The following is a 19,769-nucleotide window of genomic DNA, read 5'->3' on the forward strand; positions in this document are numbered from 1 at the left end:
TCTCCAGGAAATAATAATTACTGTGTTTGTTCAGTTTTGATGACGATCCATATAATGTAATGAATAATCACTCGTAGGAGGTTATGTCATAAGGAAATATGGAAACTCCCAATAATTGAAACATCTTGATATCTATCCTGCCATGTCATTTTATGATTTTTAAGATGCTCTTTGGTCTTCTAAGTTCTAAATACAGGTCCAGTTTCTGTATCTGCTCACAATAGGGGAACCTTTTTATCCCAGGAACTGGCTGAGTGAGACTCTCTTAAATTGCCTCAATTTTTTTACCAAAATGTATGCCCTCACATTCTATGACATTGTAGACTACCTACCTCCTCCTTGTCACTGGCCCTTGATTATCACTTTTCTGACTCTTCACCTTCCTGTTATTCACTCTCCCACTCAGCCTTCTGTTGCCCACCGACTTCAACACATTATACAGTATACTGTCCTTCTTCTAAACGCTTAGTATGTGCTGTAAATAGCTGTAGGCCCCACTGCCAACCTGAAGATGGATTTGAAGTAGAGATTGACAGTACCAAGGGAGCAAACTTATTATCTTGTGTATAGGCACAAGATATCTTTGTAACTTCAATTGTTCATAAGTCAGAAGTGAACAAAAATAGCATGTAAGCAAGAATAATAAAAAATGGCTGTGATGGGAGAATGAGCAGGTATGGGAAGAGTGGCCACCAGCCAGCTTTACTGATTCAAGTTCAAGTTAACTGTCATTAGACCATACATATGAATACAGCCAAACGAATTGGTATTCGTCTAGGACCAAGGTGCAACACACTGTATCAACAGTCACACAGCACGTATAACTATGATAGCAGAAAAACATGTATTCACAAAAAAAAGATAGCTGAAATCCCCGAGTGTCATGGCCTGCAGACTGATAATGCATGGATGTTGTTTTGAAGCCACATTTCTGCAAGAACAATCCCAGAGCTGTCCTCCTCATGAGCTAGTGCAGCAAGCGAGTCTGCTAGCCTGCCCCTTGATTGTTGCTTGGGGGAAGTAGGGACCAGGAAGTGAAGACGCTCAGAAATGCTCCCTGTTTGCTTGTTTGGAGTCTGTTGGTCCTGATTGAATCTATTTTCAGTTTTTCCAGAAGGCTGCATGGAATGTAAAGGAGAATATCGGTGAAGATGTAGACCCTGAGCAGCTGGTGCAAGAGACCTGTAAAAACTGTTTGGAACAGGTAGGAGAAATGGTAGCAGGGAGACAGTGAGTGAATGGATTAAATGGCCCTATATGGGGTGTATGGTGCCCTGTCCTTCCACAGGATGTGTTGTATGCAAATTGCACTTCCAACACACAAAATGCAACATTGATTACCCAAGAAAATCTTTACTTATAGAATGATATGTTCATATTTGAGAATGGATATTTTTAGCTATGTAATTTAACAATAAGGTTCAGAAGTACTTTTTGCCATACTTAAACATATAGTGATGACCCTTACTAAGACTGACGTACTGACTGTATAGTGCTGGCCCAGACCCTTACATAGGAACAGCATCCGTGGTCTGTACATGTCCTAATGTGCATGGCTGGATGTGGGTCACTTATCTTTCTGATTCTCCAATGATTTGATCAACTCAGTGCTAGCCTCCAACTCACAGCAAAACTGCAGTTAAGTTATGGTGTACATTTTTAACAAATATTTTCATTTCCTTAACTGTTATTTACATTTTGTTTTTGTGTTAACTTTACTAAATATATTTTAATGTTTTGAATTATTTACATCAATTTGAATATGAATAAATAGGGCTTTCATGAATGTTTGAACAACAATAGTTATTTAGTTTGAGCTCTCCTTGCTGTGCTTGTCATTTCATTGAAGGACAGTTCCAGCATTCTAGTAAAACATACCAATAACCAAAAGAATAAACTTTTTTAAAGCTTCTGATAAATATAACCAATCATACTCTTTAGATTAGGTAAGCAATAAAAGAAAGAAACATTGATTTGTAAAAGGAACAGCAAAAATGGGTGGAGATTTTTAATAAGTTTATGGATACAGTGTGCATTAATACTTGAATGCAGCAGTTCCATTAATTTTTTTTGTTGTATCCTTGTAACTATGAGCCAGTGCCTGACTCAGTGCCTTATCCCATCTTTCTGGTGCAGGCTAAAATGATGTACTCGGATGGAGGGAAGATGCTTACCAAACCCACTGGAGACCTTTCTACCACAAAGGTATGCTCTGAGTTTACTTCAGACCATAGTGATTACACAAGTATGGTTATGTTGCTCCATTGAGTGTCAGGTGGAGTTTGGATTAGTCAAACAGTTTACTACTTTTGTTCTGTATCATTTGTTTGCTTTGACTGATTCCGTCCTCTGATTGTAGTTAATGATCTGGTTATTGAATAAAGCTGCCATAATCAGCAGCCCATCCATTGTGTCTAGGGCAGATTGCCTGTTGTGATCTCCCATGTTATTCATTCCAGGGCACCAACTGATTTTTGGAAGGGTGCAGTCTGACAGTTAATTAGATTGATCTGGGCAAGCAAAAGGATTTTGCCACTTAAAGTTGTTCCTAAGGGGATTATCTCTAGCTGACAGCTGAGTGAGGATTTTCTTTTGATAAAAATGCAACTGCTTCTTATCCAGTTATACTTTAGGAGCTTTGGTCAATTTTGTTTCACTTAGACATTTGCACTACGGTTTCAAATATATTCTTCAGCCTTATCCAAACCAGTTTGAATCAGTGGAATATTACAAACTCATAATTTGTCTCTTTCAACATGCCCACAGGGTTGGTATTGATTATTTTGTGTAAGATGAATTGAAGCTTTTGCAGCATAATCAAGAGCGATATACATAGGAATGGCTACTATCTGGGAGTTTTCAAGCATAAAGAGAAAGAAAAGATCAGCTTTATTTGTAGCATGTACATCAACACATACATTGGAATGCATTGTTAACATCAAATCAAATCAGCGACTTTTATGCTGGGGAACCTGCATGTGTAACTATGCGACCGGTATCAACATAGCATGCCCACAAACTATTAATCTGATATAAAATTTTAACATAAAAAAGAGTGACATTCGGAAGTGATATTGTGGACTGGAAATGGCAGTTTGCACTTATAGAAGTCCTTGTGTCACAACACCAATGTGTTGTTTTCCTTCTCAAGGAAGCACTGACTTGTAAAAGAATGTAGTTCCCCAGATGCACAACTGCCTGCTCCCCGGGTTGCAGCAGCAATGGTCAAAAGCAGGGGTGTTGACAGTTGTCGTAACAGAGTGGGAAGAGTACCACGTAAAGGATTGGTGATGGGGTTCAAACAGAATTGCTGAAATCTTTAGGGTTTTGAAGATATGCTGAGGGATTTGCTCCAACATTTATCCCTCGATCATCATCCCCCTGATAACTGATAATCACATCATTATCACTTTGCTTTTTATGAGAAAATATGATCAAATTAGCTGCGATGTTTGTTAACCATACTCAGAAATATTTCATTGGCTTTAATGTTTTATACTTGAGTGCAATCAAGTGTGATATTTTAATGTAAAATGTGTCTTACTGCAGCGATCGCGACAGGTAGAAGATGACTTGAGCCAGAGAGGGAGTCCGGTCTTGAAGAAGGTTAGCCTGAATGAAGCTGAAAATGAAAAGTTAAGATGAACTAAAAGCGATTGTTGTAGTTTGTGCAAGTTTTAAGCTGGTAAGCTAAGCTTGGAGATTGCTCCATACCTGTTGGTGGCATTGCTCTTTGCACAGCCTGTACCAAACCTGAGAAACCATTCACATGGCAGCCCAGTGCTGGTGCTTAGTGGGCTTTCTAACATAAACGAGGCATCAAATTTGTGCTTCAGTCTGCTTTTCTAGCAAAGGTCATTGGATAGTGGCCATCAAAAGGGACTGTAGAGCTAAAGGCCTAAAAGGAAACTAGTAAAATTGCAAATGCCATTGTGTATTGGACCACATAACTAAATCCCACCACAGAAACTGAACCATCAACAGTATATTCTGGTCTGTATCTAATGCACCCAAGGTATTGAATCATTCAACACAAAACATCCAAAACAACAGTAAACCTGATTATCCATTCCTTGTATCTGTTGAGCCAGTGCCATCTTGAATTGATTTTAATATTATAATACACCTTCAGTGAATGGTTATGAATACAGTAACCTTGTGAATTAAGGAACTGCACAAACTGCCCAAGGTATTTAAACAGTGAAGGACAATGTGCAAAGTTTTAAGGAAATTTTGCTCTTGCAGAGGAAAGGAAGGCCACCAGGACATCTGATTTCATTTGATCGGACAGCTCCGAATGCTATTGTGTAAGTACCAACCCTCGGGCAAATGTATCCTGTTGAGCTACTAGCACCAAGAGTGACTTGATTAAACTGCTCTTCTCCAATTTATGGCTTTTCTTGCAAATAATCATTCGTGATGAATGTTTATGTATCTGAACAGATAATGATGCACTGTCTGGGTAACAGTGCTTTTAATTGCAGAACAGTTTTGTGGAGAAGAAAAGTAGCCTGGTACTCCTTCCAAGTTCCAGTGCCACTGTTCACCATCCAGGCACTGCATGGTCAGGGCCAGCAAAAATACTGAGTTCAAAGGGTAAGGGACTGTCCCAAAGTAGAAAAAGATGCATGTAGAGTTTGGAGCTAATCTTCCCACAGGAGCCATCTTTAGAGCTGGGTAATGCTGGGAACTGTCTCCTACTATCAGCAGCTCAGGTAACGTTGGGTGCTCTCCATCGCTGTTCTGAATGGCTGACTTATTTTAAGAATGTGTGCCTGGTTCCAGATGCTCCAGCCAGGGAAACATCAACTTTGTATCTACCCAACCAAGTCCTCTGAGAACTTGGATTATTTCAGTGCTTCAATCAGTTTTTTTTAAAATTGTAGGAATAAATTAAATCTCACATTATTGCTATCATGAAGGCTCTAACTTATTAATTTATTTTTCAGCACAAAAGTTAAGTACACTGAGCCAATAAAACGGGAAGGACCCAAGGTAATGTTTTCAGCTTGTGCTTCCCTCCTTAACTAGAATTATATTTACTCTTTTGCAGTGAAGTGTTTACGATTCCTCTCCCTGACTGAAACTGGAGTAAGAACTATGTGCATGCATCTTGTTGTCAGTGACAGTGTGGATATCACAGCAGCGTAGTGTTGCCATTGACTGATGTCCATGGTGTCAGTGACAGTGTGGATATCACAGCAGCGTAGTGTTGTCATTGACTGATGTCCATGGTGTCAGTGACAGTGAGGGTATCACAGCATTGGACTGTTATCCTTGGCCTATATTCACAAATTCCTTTTTAAGGCTAATAGAACATAATGTCGAGTAGGAGCCCTACCTGATTTTTCTCCTTCCAGCTCCCATGGAGGCCTTTTATAACAGCTGAACCACTGCTTCAAAAAGACTGGGAACCGAATTAGGGAATTGCTCCTCTAGGGTGCACTAGTATAACCCTGGATGATAGCTTTATCGTCATTTAAATGTCTCAGAGTGGAAAGAGATGCTGCAAATCTAAATAGCGATGACAACCTGTCCCCCCACCAAAAGGGGAATTGTATGCTAATTGCATAAAATGTTGGTGGAACGCAGCAGGCCAGGCAGCATCTATAGGGAGAAGCACTGTCGACGGTTCGAGCCAAGACCCTTTGTCAGGACTAACTGAAAGAAAAGTTAGTAAGAGATTTGATAGTGGGAGGGGGAGGGGGAAATCCAAAATGACAGGAGAAGACAGCAGGGGGTGGGGTGAAGCTAAGAGCTGGAAATGTGATTGGCAAAATGGATACAGAGCTGGAGAAGGGAAAGGATCATGGGACGGGAGGCCTAGGGAGAAAGAAAGGGGGAGGGGAGCACCAAAGGGAGATGGAGAACAGGCAGAGTGATGGGCAGAGAGAGAAAAAAAAGGGGAAGGGGGAAAATAACTAAATAAATCAGGGATGGGGTAAGAAGGGGAGGAGGGGTATTAACGGAAGTTAGAGAAGTCAGTGTTCATGCCATCAGGTTGCAGGTTAGTTACACCTTTGGTTTGGAGGAAGTGGGAAGATCCAAAGGAGAAATTATTGAGAGTAAGAACTAATTCCGGTAGACGGAGGAGAGTGGTGGTATTGGTTAGGTCTGGAATCCAAAAAGAAACAGTGCTCCCGGTGTGGCCTTTTATATATTGATGAGACCTGACAGAGACTGGGAGACCGTTTCACTGAACACCTACGCTCTGTCCGCCAGAGAAAGCAGGATCTCCCAGTGGCCAAACATTTTAATTCCACATCCCATTCCCATTCTGATATGTCTATCCATGGCCTCCTCTACTGTCAAGATGAAGCCACACTCAGGTTGGAGGAACAACACCTTATATACCGGCTGGGTAGCCTCCAACCTGATGGCATGAACATTGACTTCTCTAACTTCTGTAAATGCCCCTCCTCCCCTTCTTACCCCATCCCTGATATATTTAGTTTTCCTCCCCCCCCTTTTTTTTTCTTTCCCTCTCTGCCCATTCTCCATCTCCCTCTGGTGCTCCCCTCCCCCTTTCTTTCTCCCTAGGCCTACTGTCCCATGATCCTTTCCCTTCTTCAGCTCTGTATCACTTTTGCCAATCACCTTGCTGGCTCTCAGCTTCACCCCACCCCCTCCGGTCTTCTCCTATCATTTCGGATTTCCCCCTCCCCCTCGTACTGTCAAATCTCTTACTATCTTTCCTTTCAGTTAGTCCTGACGAAGGGTCTTGGCCCAAAACATCGACAGTGCTTCTTCCTATATATGCTGCCTGGCCTGCTGTGTTCCACCAGCATTTTGTGTGTGTGGCTTGAATTTCCAGCACCTGCGGATTTCCTAGTGATTGTATGCTAATTTGTTCATGGGCAGTGCTGATTCACAGACTCTTTTAAGGAACATTGGCAGTGACTGGTCATGTCCTTACAATGGTAGGATAGAAAAGCAGTACCTGAAACTTAGCTTTGCACAACCTAGATTGATAGAAGAAATAAAGGTGTAGACTATTTTCTAAACAGAGTGAATTCAGTAATTGGAGGTACAGAAGGCCTTGGGAGACCTAGTGTGGGAGACCTAATGTAATTGAATGACCAGTAAGAAAGATTAATGCAATATTAGCATTAATTTCGAGAGGGCTAGAATATAAAAGTAAGGATGTACAGTAATTCCGAGACTTTATAAAAGTCAGATTACATCTTGAGTATCGTGAGCTGTATTTGTACCTGTATCTAAGAAAGGATATGCTGGAATTGAGTGGGTTCAGAAAAGGTTTACGAGAACGTAAGGGTTAATATACAACAAGTGTTTGATGGCTCTGAGCCTGTACCCACTGGAATTTAGAAGATTGAGGTGGGATCTTATTGAAATTTATATTGTAAGATGTAGATAGAATGGACATGGGGAGGATGTTTCCAGTTGTGGGAGAATCTAGGACTGAAGGAGGAGTTTCTTTAGCTAGCAATGGTGAATTTGTGGAATTCATTATCACAGATGGCTATGAATGCCAAGTCATTGGATATATTGAAAGTAGAGATTGATAGATTTTTGATTATTAAGGGTGTTAAAGATTAAATGGAGAAGAATGGGTTGAAAGGCAAAATAAATCAGGCATGATGTATGATGAAACAGATTCTGGCCAAATGGCCTAATTCTACTCCTCTGTCTTACTGTTTTATGGAATTGGCAAATTGCACTGCCTTTTGCTGAAAGTTAAAGATAGTAAAGAATGGCTGTGGTGAGGACTGATGGAACAGTTGTAAAGGAGCTACTAATTGCTTTTTTATTATACATTTTCAGTGGGACCCAGCCAGACTAAACACATCAACCACATTTGTGCTTGGGTCGCGTGCTAACAAGTAAGGAGCCAGTTTGCATGTTCTTTCTCAGGCTCTATTATGGTACTCTCTCTAGAAATTTACCTGTTCTGCGGGATTATAATTCTGGGAGAAGAAACAAACTAGCTTTAAAATCCTTTTCTTCCTTCGTTTTCTGCCTTAAAGGATCTTGGGTTGTTGCTGCACTTCCCTTTATTTTGTTTTCTTAGTACAAGGAACAAACCTCTAAGTTTGTTTTTGTGTTTGACGTACGACGTGTACTTACTCAAAGTAAAGATGTCATTGTTGGGATTTAGAATATCTTCAGTTGGTTGCAGACTGCCGTCCCAGGCAGATGCAGCAGTGGTTAGATACAGAATACAGCTACTTCCGTTCTGCTCCTTCCAAATTACCGAAGCAGACAGGCTGGTTGCAAGGCTCCCTTATTAGCTGGAGTACAAATAGCAAAGGTTAGACTAATCTTAGTCTATTATGAATGGATCAGGGAGCATAAATAAAACAGTATACCTTCCCCAGGTTTTGAATGCCTGACTTACAGACTTCTCATATATAAGAATGAGAGTTGGGAGAGTGATGGGATGGATGAGAATGGTTTTACCAACTGCCGGAGGTCCAGGGTATTTCTGCATGTCTTCTCTTTTCAGCCCACCCTCTGTGCCAAAACAGTGGAGTAGGGGTCTAGGTTGAGCTAAGTAGGCTGGAAGTATTGAGCAGGCTTGCTTACTGAGCCAGTGAGATCAGCTGCTCTTCAAATTCCTGTTTATACCCTCATCATAGATGGTCCTGTTCACTTCTGACTTATAACATGAGAACTTCTTGTAGCTGCAAATTTGAAAAGAAAACTTGATTAGTGCCCTGGAAGGTTTAGTGAGACCGAGTTTTGATTTGGACTTGGATTTTTTTTTCAATGACTATCACCCTGAGCTCTGCTTCACTTTAGTTTCTCCATCCTGATGTTCATAAAAAAATATATGCTACCAAAGGCGGTCTTTCAGCTCATTGCAGTGATGCAGCTAATTTGAGCTGGCTAAGTTACTCCCATCTCCTATTCTTCCATCTGTGATTTTACAAATTGCTTTTTTTTTCCAAGTATAGGGTGGGGAATGTTTTAAGTGTGATCATTGTTTCTGCCTACTGCTTTTCAGACAGTGGGTTCTGGACACTCTATTCAAAGAGCAAGGGCAAAATCCTCTAATCTAATCCCAATCTTTTTTTTTATGCCGTGGACCCTTACTGTTAACCAAGGGGTCCACAGACTTCAGGTCGGGAACCCCTGCTCTAATATTTCCAACAAAAAGCACGAATCTTTGACTCTTATTCATCTACTTCCATGAAAAGTGAAATAGTCCTTCACATTCACTGACCAGTCCTCTTGCAGCTTTGTGCACTTTGATTAAATCTCCTTTCATTCACCTCTGTTCTCCAAGAAAATAACTCCAACCTAACAAAACATTACAGCCTATCATCGGTACTGTAGTTCTCCAACTCCTGCAACGTCTTGAGTGCTGCAGCACCCCTCCTTTAGCATGATGAACAGTCCACGGTTAAAGGCTGGGCTACTGTTCCCAACAGAAGTTACATGCCATCTTCTTTTGAGTAAACTTTACAATAAATTCTTTAACTTCTGTGTACTGCAGTCTGTAAGATTGGCATCTCTTTTAGATTCATTCAAAGTTTTACATCATGGACTATTCTGTATACAAACTCTTTTCAGATCATTCCCTGTTCTGTTTCAGAGCCTTGGGAATGGGTGGCACTCGTGGAAGAATCTACATAAAGCACCCTGAACTATTCAAGGTGAGAGCAAATGCGCTTTTGTCTCAAGATGCATGAAGCTCGGTGGCAGCAAGTGTACCATGTAATTCACATATTCTCACCCATTGCCTGCTGCCAGCCAGTGAAAGGCCATTTGATGACAGTTGCAGTTTGGCTTTAATCTCCTGTCTGTCAAAAGCCCATATCCATATTGTCCCAAATTTCTCTATTCTTTTGAATAGTAGGTGGCACACTTGATTCATGGAATATTATCCATTAAAAAATTACATAGTGAAATCCTCAAAACACTAAGAACCACTTGAGTAACATCCCATTTACTCTGCACTTACAAAACAATCAATGTTTTAAAGTCTGCCAGTGTAAGTAATTGCTGTTCTTCACCATGAACTCAGTGTAGGTCAATACAGTGAAATAGCAATAACCTATCCAATGATTCAGAAATACTGATGGTTCAGTCTCTGACTCGTGAGGTGGTGAATACAGCACTCCCTTCCCATTCAGTGGGCACTGGTCCCTGCAGTCCCTTTCAACTTGCCTGGTCCATTGGAAATTTTTTTTAACTGAATTGCAGTATTTATTAAAAGTAATATCCAGTAATCCAGAAAATTTTCCAGTCTGGAAAAAGACTAAAGACTCCAGTTGTGAGGTTATTGGTATTTTTCTATTCAATGTTTCACTGAAGGTCTAATGTGGGTCAGTATAGTATATTACTGTTGTCTGAGTCAATGCTTTTTGCTGTGTTAACATTGTCCTTTACCATAAAAATTCAGTGTGGGTCACTGTGTGTAACTTAGGCCACAACTGCCCTTACCTGTACTCTCTCTGATCTTCAGTACTCTGCAGACTCACAGGACAAGCATTGGCTTGGAGAGAAGCACCATATGCCAGCCACAGGTGGTAAAATGGTAAGTATTGGCGAACCAGCTCAGCAAATACTAATGTCGACTTTGTGCAAAATATCTTCCCTCCTAGGATGTTAATGGTACTTTGCATATTGTGTCCTTGTTCCAAACCACAGATTTACAGAATTATCCCAAGTATGTACCAGAGTTGCTCATTAATCTTTCATGAGGAAACAGTAATTGCAGTCTGCATCTCTATATTTTTGAATATGCTACAATCCACTGTTAAGGACATGTGTGCCTTTATGTGCTTGTGTACAGGTAAATCTGCTGTAATAACTGATTTGGCCCATCAAGTCTGCTCTGCCATTTCATCATGACTGATACATTTCCCTCTCAACCCCATTCTCCTGCCACCTTCTTATAACCTTTCACGACCTGACTAATCAAGTGTCTATCAACCTCTGCCTTAAATACACCCAGGTACCTGGCCTCTCCAGCTACTTGTGGCAACTAATTCCACAGATTCACCAGCCTTTGGCTGAAGAAATTCCACCTCATCTCTGTTCTAAATACACATCCTTCTATTTTGAGACTGTGCCTTCTGGTCCCAGATTACCCCATCAAAGGAAACATTCTCTTCACAACCACTCTATCTCGACCTTTCAACGTTCAAAAGGTTTCAATGAGATCCTGCCTCATTCTTCTAAATTCCAGTGATTGCAGTCTCAGAGCCTTCAGTCAATACTCATACAATAAGCCTTTCATTCTTGGAATCATTCTCATGAACCTCCTCTGAACCCTCTCCAATGTCAGCACATCCTTTCTTAAGGGGCCCAAAACTGCTCACAATATTCCAAGTGAGGCCTCATCAGTACCTTGTACAGCCTCAGCATTATTCCTTGATTTTACATTCTAGTCCTCTTTAAATATTAACATTTTCCTTCCTCACCACTGATTCAACCTGTAAATTAACCTTTAAGAATCCTGCAGGAGGACTCCAAATCCCTTTGCACCTCAGATTTTTAAAATTTTCTCCCCTTTTAGAAAATAGTCAATGCTTTTATTCCTTCTACCAAAGTGCATGATCATACACTTTGATCTGCTACTTCTTTGCCCATTCTCCAAGACCTTTTGTGGCCTTCCTGCTTCCGCAAAACTACCTGCCCCTCCACCTATCTTCTACATTTTTGTCCACAAAGCAATCAATTTCATTATCCAAGTGGTTTACATAAGAATATAACATAAGAAATAGGAGCAGGAGTAGGCCATCTGGCCCATTGAGCCTGTCCCGCCACTCAATAAGATCATGGTTGATCTGTCCGTAAACTCAGCTCCATCTACCTTGCTTTTTACCCATAACTCTTAATTCCCTTACTATGTAAAAACCTATCTAACTGTTTCTTAAATATATTTAGTGAGGAAGCTTCAATTGCTTCCCTGGGCAGAAAATTCTGCAGATTCACCCACTCTCTGAGACAAACAGTTTCTCCTCACCTCCATCCTAAATCTTGTCTCCTGAATCTTGAGGCAATGTCCCCTAGTTCTAGTCTCATCTACCAATGGAAACAACTTTCCTACTTCTATCTTATCTATTCCTTTCAAAATTTTGTATGTTTCTATAAGATCCCCTCTCATCCTTCTGAACTCCAGAGAGTATAGTCCCAGGCAACTCAATCTCTCCTCATAGGTTAACCCCTTCATCCCTGGAATCAACCTGGTGAACCTCCTCTGCACTCCCTCCAAAGCCAATATGGAGACCAGAACTGCACACAGTACTCTAGGTGCAGCCTCACCAGTACCCTATATAGTTGCAGCATGACCTCCCTGCTCTTGAATTCAATCCCTCTAGCAATGAAGGCTAACATTCTGTTTGCCTTCTTAATAACCTGTTGTACCTGCAAGCCAACTTTTTGCGATTCGTACACAAGAGATCCAAGTCCCTCTGAACAACAGCATGCTGCAGTCTTTCACCATTAAAATAATAATTTGATCTTCTATTATTCCTTCCAAAGTGGATGATCTCGCATTTACCAATGTTGTATTCCATCTACCAGATCTTGGCCCACTCACTTAACCTATCTGTATCCCTCTGCAGCCTTTCTACATCCTCTGTACAATTTTCTTTTCCACTGAGTTTAATGTCATCAGCAAATTTTGCTACACTACACTCAGTCCCCTCTTCCAAATCATCAATGTAAATGGTAAACAGCTGCAGGCCCAGCACCAACCCCTGCAGCACCCCACTCACCACTGACTGCTAACCAGAGAAACACCCATTTATACCAATTCTCTGCCTTCGATCAGTTAACCAATACACTTCCTCCAACTCCATACATCTATATCTTATTTATAAGTCTCTTGTGCGGCATCGTATCAAACGCCTTCTGGAAATCCAAGTGTACGACATCCATCTGTTCCCCTCTATCCACTGCGCTCATTATGTCCTCAAAGAACTCCAATAAGTTTGTCAAACAGGACCTGCCCTTTCTGAATCCATGCTGCATCTGTCTAATGGAACCACTCCTTTCTAAGTGTTTTGCTATTTCTTCCTTGATGACAGCTTCAAGCACACAATGTAAAAAGAGGCGGTCCCAACACTGCCCCCTATGGAATACCACTAGTTACCAGCAGCCAATCTGAAAAGGATCCTATTATTCCCATTCTCTGTCTCCTGCCACTCAGCCAATGTTCTATCCATGATAGTATTTTTTCCTGTAATATTTGGGATTCTTGTCTTGTTAAACAACCTCATATTTAGTACCTTGTCAAAAGCCTTCTGAAAATCCAAGTACACAACATCCATCAATTCTCCTTTGTCTATCCTGTTTTGTTATTTCTTCAAAGAATTCCAACAGATTTGTCAGGCAAGCTTTTCCCTTGAGAACCATTCTGACTTTGGCCCTATTTTGTCATGTGCATCCAAGTACCCTGAAACCACATCCATAACAATCGACTCCAACATCTTCCCAACCACTGAAGTTAGTCCCATATTTCCTTTCTTCTGCCTCCCTCCCTTCTTGAAGAGTGGAGTGACATTTGCAATTTTCCAGTGCTCTGGAACCATTCCAGAATCTATTGATTCTTGATAGATCATTACTAATGCCTCTGCAATCTCTTTGGCTACTATAACTCTTTAAGAACCTTGGGGTGCCATCCATCAGGTCCAGGTGACTTACCTACCTACAGACATTTTAGTTTCCTAAGCACCTGGTGGTAATAGCAATTGGAATCACTTCTGCCTCCTAACACTCTCGAACATCTGGCATCCTATTAATGTCTTCTGCAATGAAGACTGATGCAAAGTACTTATTCAGTTCATGCGCTATTTCCCTGTCCCCTGTTACTACCTCTCCAGTGTCATTTTCCAGTGGTTCAATATCTACTCTCTCCTCTCTTTTACTCTTTATACACTATATCTGAAAAAAACATTTGGTGGTATTTTTGATATTATTGGCTAGCTTGCCTTTGTATTTCATTTCTCTTCCCCCCCCCCCCCCCCCAGCTGTGGTTTTTTTAGTTGTCTTCTGTTGGTTTATTAAAAATTTCCCAATTCTCTAACTTCTGTTGGTTTATTAAAAATTTCCCAATTCTCTAACTTCCCATTTATTGTTGATCTATTATACGTCCACTCTCTTGCTTTTATGTTGCTTTGACTTCACTTGTCAGCAATGGTCAGCCTTTAGAATACTTCCTCTTCTGTGGGAAGTATCTATCCTGCATCTTGTGAATTGCTCCCAGAAACTCCAGCCATTTCTGCTTGGCCATTATCCCTTATAGTGCCCCCTTCTAATTAACTTTGGCCAGCTCCTCTCTTCTGTAATTCTCTTTACTCCGCTGTAATACTGATACATCTGACTTCAGCTTCTCCCTCTTAAATTGCAGGGTGAATTTGATCATATTATGGTCACTGATTTCTAAAGGTTCCTTTACCTTAAGCTCTAATCAAATCCAGTCCATTACATAACACCCAATCCAGAATTGCTGATCCCCCTGGTGGGCTCAACCAGAAGCTGCTCCAAAAAGCCATCTTGGAGGCATTCTCAAATTTTCTCTCTTGGGATTAAGCATCAATTTGATTTCACAATCAATCTATATATTGAAATCCTCCATGATTAATGTAACAATGTCTTTATGACATTATGCTTTTTCTGTCTCCCACTGTAATTTGTAGACCACATCCTGGTTACTGTTTGGAGACCTGTAAATAATTCCTATCAGGGTCTTCTTACCCTTGCAGATTCTTAACTCTACTCACAAGGATTCTACATCTTCCGATTCTATGTCACCTCTTTATAAAGATTTCATGCTATTTTTTTAACAGCTGAGCCACTACTCCTGTGCCTAACGCCCTGTCCTTTCAATAGATTGTGTATCCTTGGATGTTAAATCCCCAAACTACAGTCATCTTTTAGCCGTGACTTCATGACGCCCATGGCAATACAGCTGCTAATCTCTAATTACTCAATGAGATAATTTATCTTATTTCATATACTTCATACATTCATACATAACACCTTCAGTCCTGTCTGTCGTCCTTTTCAATTTTGTTCCCCTTTTACACTACAACCCATCCCACTGAATGCAATTTTGCCCTATCATCTTCCTGACAGCCTCACTATGCACTATCTTCCCCTTCTCCCTTTTTCCATTCCCCTTTCTGGTTCCCCTCTTACCCCTTCTCTTCTCACATGCCTATCACATCCCTCTTGTGCCCCTCCACCTTTCCCTTCTCCCATGGTCCTTTCTCATTTTCTGTCAGATTTCTGTTTCAGCCTTTTACCTTTTCCACCCATCACCTCCCAGTTCCTCATTAATCCCTCCTCCCCCACCCACCCACCTTGCCCTTTGTTTGCCTGCTTGTATGCCTTCACTCCCCCCACCACCTTATTCTGGCTTCTCCCCCTACCTTTCCAGTCCTGATGAGGGTCTCGGCCACAAACATGCACTGTTCCTGCCTCTCCATAGATGCTGCCCAAAATGTTGTGTTGCTCTGAATGTCCAGCGTCTGCAGAATCTCTTGTCTTTATGTTTTGAATTAGGATCTAATTGGGGCATCCAGATCTAACACTAGTTATTTTATTGACAGTGAAACAAGGACAAAAATCACGTTGTTCTTGTGGCCCACAGAGTCTCGTAATTCAAATATTCACAAACTTGCCTTTTAAAGTCAGAGATCTGAGGACCAGAATAGTATATTGACACCCAATTTTCCTGTGGCTACTATGCTATATTACTTATGACATTACTTAATAATTAATGTCAATTATTATTTTTATTGTGCCTTCAGCTTGTACCTATTTCAGCTCTTTGATTATGCTTTTTCCTTTCCGTGCCCTTCATGCAGATCCCTTCTTCTGTTGGTGAAGGACTGTACTAACTAGTTATGCCTTTTGCCTGCACAGTTTTCACAATGTCAAGTGCAGTTGCAGGTGCAGTTTCAATGGCTATTAGTCATGCTACTCTGTAATGTTTATTTTTAGGCCTACCTGTTAATAGAAGATGACATTCGAGAACTGGCAGCCAGTGATGACTACAGGTGAGAACCTTCCAACCAGGAAATTTGGATCACAAGCTGGTCCTACTGAGGGAGGCAAGGCAGAGAACTGGGAGGTTATAAATGAACATTGTATAGCAGAGCTTAGATGTCTGCTCAGGCAAAAAAATAAAAATCTGAACCTGGCCAAGGCCAATTTAAAACTTGCCTGAGCCCAAATGCTTTTTTTAATATCCAATATGATCTGGATGCATTTGAAGAAACAACTTCATTTCCCTATCTGGATCAGTATTCAATCTGTGATACTGGTTCAGTTTGTTTTCATTTCTCTCTCTCTGGGAATTGAGGGAATACCTAACATACCCTGCAGTTTGCAACTCCCACAGTTCTTTACTTTGTTCTTGCTTTCTAACTAATCCATTCAACCATTGACCTGATAATGTACCAACTATCCCCACGGTAACCTCCAATTTTATCCTTGGAGGGGAATAAACAGTTAATATTTTGGTCCAAAACCCTTTATCAGGATTATAAGGAAGGGGGCAGAAGCCAGATTAAGAAGTTGGGGGTGGTGGGTGGGGGGGGAGGAGGAGCAGTACAAGCTGTCTTTCCATCTGTTACCAATAGCATTTCCAATATCTCGGGTCAGGAATGATCCTTGTGATACTGAACAGCTAACCTGAAAATTGCCTGTCAAATTTCATCTGTAATGTTTTTCCAATAAATTTGTGTCCATGTTAAAATATCACCTTCTTACTTTTTGCAATAACTTGAAGTTATTATTAAATATCTTTTGAAACTCCAAATTCATTGTCTATTGTCTATCCTATCAGTTGCATCCTCAAACCCAAAAGTGTGTAATACATGATTTTACTTGCTCAAAACCAGAAGGCATAAGACATAGGAACAGAATTAGGCCATTTGGCCAATCAAGTCTGCTCCACCATTTCATCGTGGCTGATGTATTAAGCCCTCCTAACTCCACTCTCCTGCCTTCTTCCCATAAGTTTTGACACCCTTACCAATCAAGAGCCTATCAACTTCCACTTTAAATATACCGAAATAAATTGGCCTCCACAGCCGTTTGGCAATGAATTCTGCAGACTCACCATCCTTTGCCTAAATAAATTTCTCCTTATCAGTGTTCTAAAAGGGTGTCCTTCTGTTTTCTCTTCTACTATAGGAAAGGTCCTCTCTATCTGGGCCTTTCAATATTCAATTGGTTTCAGTGAGATTCCCCCACACCATTCTTCTGAACTCCAGAAGTACAGGCCCAGAGCCATCAAATGCGCCTCATACTTTAACCCTTTCATTCCAAGGATCATTCTTGGGAACCTCCAATGCCAGCACATTCTATTTTAGATTATGGTCCCAAAACTGCTCACAATACTCCAAGTGCATTCTGACCAATGGCTTATAAAGCTTTAGCATTACATCCTTTCTGACCTTTTAACCCATTCCAACATCAATCCAAACCCTGCTTCATAACCCTCCATTCTTCTATCCATCTGCCAATCTTAGTCTCTTAAATGTCTTTAATGTGTCTGCCTCTACCACCACCTTCAGCAGTGTGTTCCACTCACACAGCACTCTCTGTGTCTTTTAAAAAAAAACTCTACCTCTGGCATCCCCCCGGTACTTTCCTTCAATTATCTTAATTATTCTTCATATTAGCCATTTCTGCTTTATAGAAAAAGATGCTGATTGTCCACTTTATCCATGTCTCTTAACATATATACCTCAATCAAGTGACCTCGCACCCTCCTCTACTCCAGAGAGAAAAGTCCTAGCTTGTTCAACCTTTCCTCCTAAGACACATTCTTTATTCCAGGCAGCATCCTGGTAAATTGCCTGTGCATTCTCTCTAAAGCTTCCACGTCCTTCCTATAATGAGGAGTCCAGAAATGCACACAATACTCCAAGGTCGTACTCACTGGAGCTTAATAGAATTAAAGGTGACCTTATTGAAACATGATTTTGAAGGGACTTGACAGGACAAATACTGAGCAAAATGTTGAGACTCTCAACCCATAGCTCTGTGGGAGTACCTCTGATAGAAGGACTCCAGCAAATGAAGGTGTCTCCACCAACATAATCTCAGGAGGTTAGAGGTGGACATGAATCCTGCCCAGCCTTGTCAGTAATATCAAGACCCCAAAAATGAAAGTTTGGATAGAAATAAACAGAAAAATTATGCAGAATAACAGGGAAATGAGATTAATTACCTCTTCTTTCAGGGACTTAATTCATGCAAAAATGCAGTTTTCTTTCTGTTCCTCTCTCATGAGCCCATTCCATATTTAATAAACTGCCCACAGTGAAAGGCAGTTCCAGATGCACATTGTTGCAGCACACTAACCATATTCCACATTGTGTTGCAGGGACTCCCCTGAGCTGAGACTGGATGAACTCCGGCCATTTATTGTTCCCATGTGGATGCTGGAGAAGATGCAGAAATTCATGATGGCTTTACGGACGGAGAAGGAGTAGGAAGCTCGTCTGAGATGGGGAGGGAAGGATGGTGAGGGAGGAAGTTTTTATTGCAAGGATTGGCTAGTGTCTGGTGGTATATTTAAGTCCTTTGAAGGGGCTGGATGTTCCTAGTTTTGATCATTAGTCTTCCTGAAAGTGATCCTTGCAACAGGATCAACAAATGAGCACGAAGCATGGAAAAGACCAGGGCCGGCCATTGTGTGAAACAAGTGTAAATTGTGCCCCTGCGTATTTGTGCTCTATAAAGCCTGCGCCAAAAGTTACCTGAGGTGTCCAGTTGGGTCCTGAAGAAACTGCCCTCTGTGCCTGGCTGAGTCTCAATAGCTTTAATAATGATAGCAACTGTTCCAAACTTTGTTGTGATGGGAGGGACTGTCACACTTTGCAGAGTTGCATGCTATTCTCCAAGTCAATGAGTGCAACCTTTCTATCTGTTCAGTAATAATTGCTTTAATTATCAGTAGTTTATCAGTAATGGCGAGATTGTGACCGAGTAGATCTGGAGCTTGTATAATTACATCAGAAATGTGGTATTAGAATAGATGACAGTGTATAAAAGGTGTGATTACATATATTAAAGTCTAACCCCATCAACTTGATGAATATAAAACTCCAGTCTGATTTTCCCATCATGTCCAACTTTAAAGTTTGGAATTCTTCAACCAAACTGTCCAGTCCTCCTGGAATGACGTTACAAGCTTTTAGTACTGCATTTGTATCCAGCACCCAGGCAATGTGTACTGTAAGATTCTTTGTGAATCGAAACTTTGTGAATTTCCAATTGTGCAAGCTTAGATGTGTGGCTTGATTAGTTAATGCTGGATATTTCCATTAAGCTGATGTGGATCAGAAACAAGCTTCTACTGTGCCTGTCTATTTAACTCTCCAAGTTTGGAGATTTGTGTCTTCCTAATGCTTTTTGTCAATAAAAAGTTGTATTTTTTTTCCTCTAAAGGTTGCCTGGTTTTTGCATCTGTATGGAAGTACATCTGTGATTTCTGGGGTGGCAGTGCTTGCTGTTTAATTGAGACCAAGATTTATTGGCACAAGCAGAGCCAATGAAATTATTCATTATGGCTGGGTGTTGGGAGTATTGGTTCACTGCTTCATTCTACCGGCGCAAACAACTTGCATCAGCACAGCTGCAGGTATCTTCACAAGGGCTTCCAAAAGTGGAATTAACCAGAAACCCAAGGCAAGACAGCTGCATATATGAGAAATAAAAGCAAAATATGTTGTAAAACACTCGACAGGTCAGGCGGCATCCCTGCTGGAATGAAGGAGTTGTTCTTCCAGCTGTCTTGTCTGGCATAACAGTGCAATGAAGTGAGGTTTCTC

The 19,769-nt window shown here is 41.0% G+C and overlaps 1 protein-coding gene across 2 annotated transcripts in view; it reads left to right on the plus strand.

Moving 5' to 3' along the window:
* The window catches only part of LOC132399726 (deoxynucleotidyltransferase terminal-interacting protein 1), a 30,824-nt gene extending 11,439 nt beyond the window's left edge, over window positions 1-19,385 (plus strand). The window contains exons 4-13 of one of the 2 annotated variants that reach the window (XM_059980412.1): window positions 1,106-1,204; window positions 2,137-2,205; window positions 3,550-3,606; window positions 4,246-4,307; window positions 4,950-4,995; window positions 7,786-7,844; window positions 9,560-9,620; window positions 10,433-10,504; window positions 15,925-15,980; window positions 18,320-19,385. In XM_059980412.1, the coding sequence (XP_059836395.1) occupies window positions 1,106-1,204; window positions 2,137-2,205; window positions 3,550-3,606; window positions 4,246-4,307; window positions 4,950-4,995; window positions 7,786-7,844; window positions 9,560-9,620; window positions 10,433-10,504; window positions 15,925-15,980; window positions 18,320-18,428 (690 nt within the window). In that variant the 3' untranslated portion in view covers window positions 18,429-19,385. The remainder of the gene's footprint in view (window positions 1-1,105; window positions 1,205-2,136; window positions 2,206-3,549; window positions 3,607-4,245; window positions 4,308-4,949; window positions 4,996-7,785; window positions 7,845-9,559; window positions 9,621-10,432; window positions 10,505-15,924; window positions 15,981-18,319) is intronic. The other variant, XM_059980413.1, reaches the window with a different exon arrangement.
* The last annotated feature ends 384 nt before the right edge of the window (window positions 19,386-19,769 follow it).

The sequence above is a fragment of the Hypanus sabinus genome, chromosome 9 (genome assembly GCF_030144855.1).
Source record: "Hypanus sabinus isolate sHypSab1 chromosome 9, sHypSab1.hap1, whole genome shotgun sequence".
Taxonomy (NCBI): domain Eukaryota; kingdom Metazoa; phylum Chordata; class Chondrichthyes; order Myliobatiformes; family Dasyatidae; genus Hypanus; species Hypanus sabinus.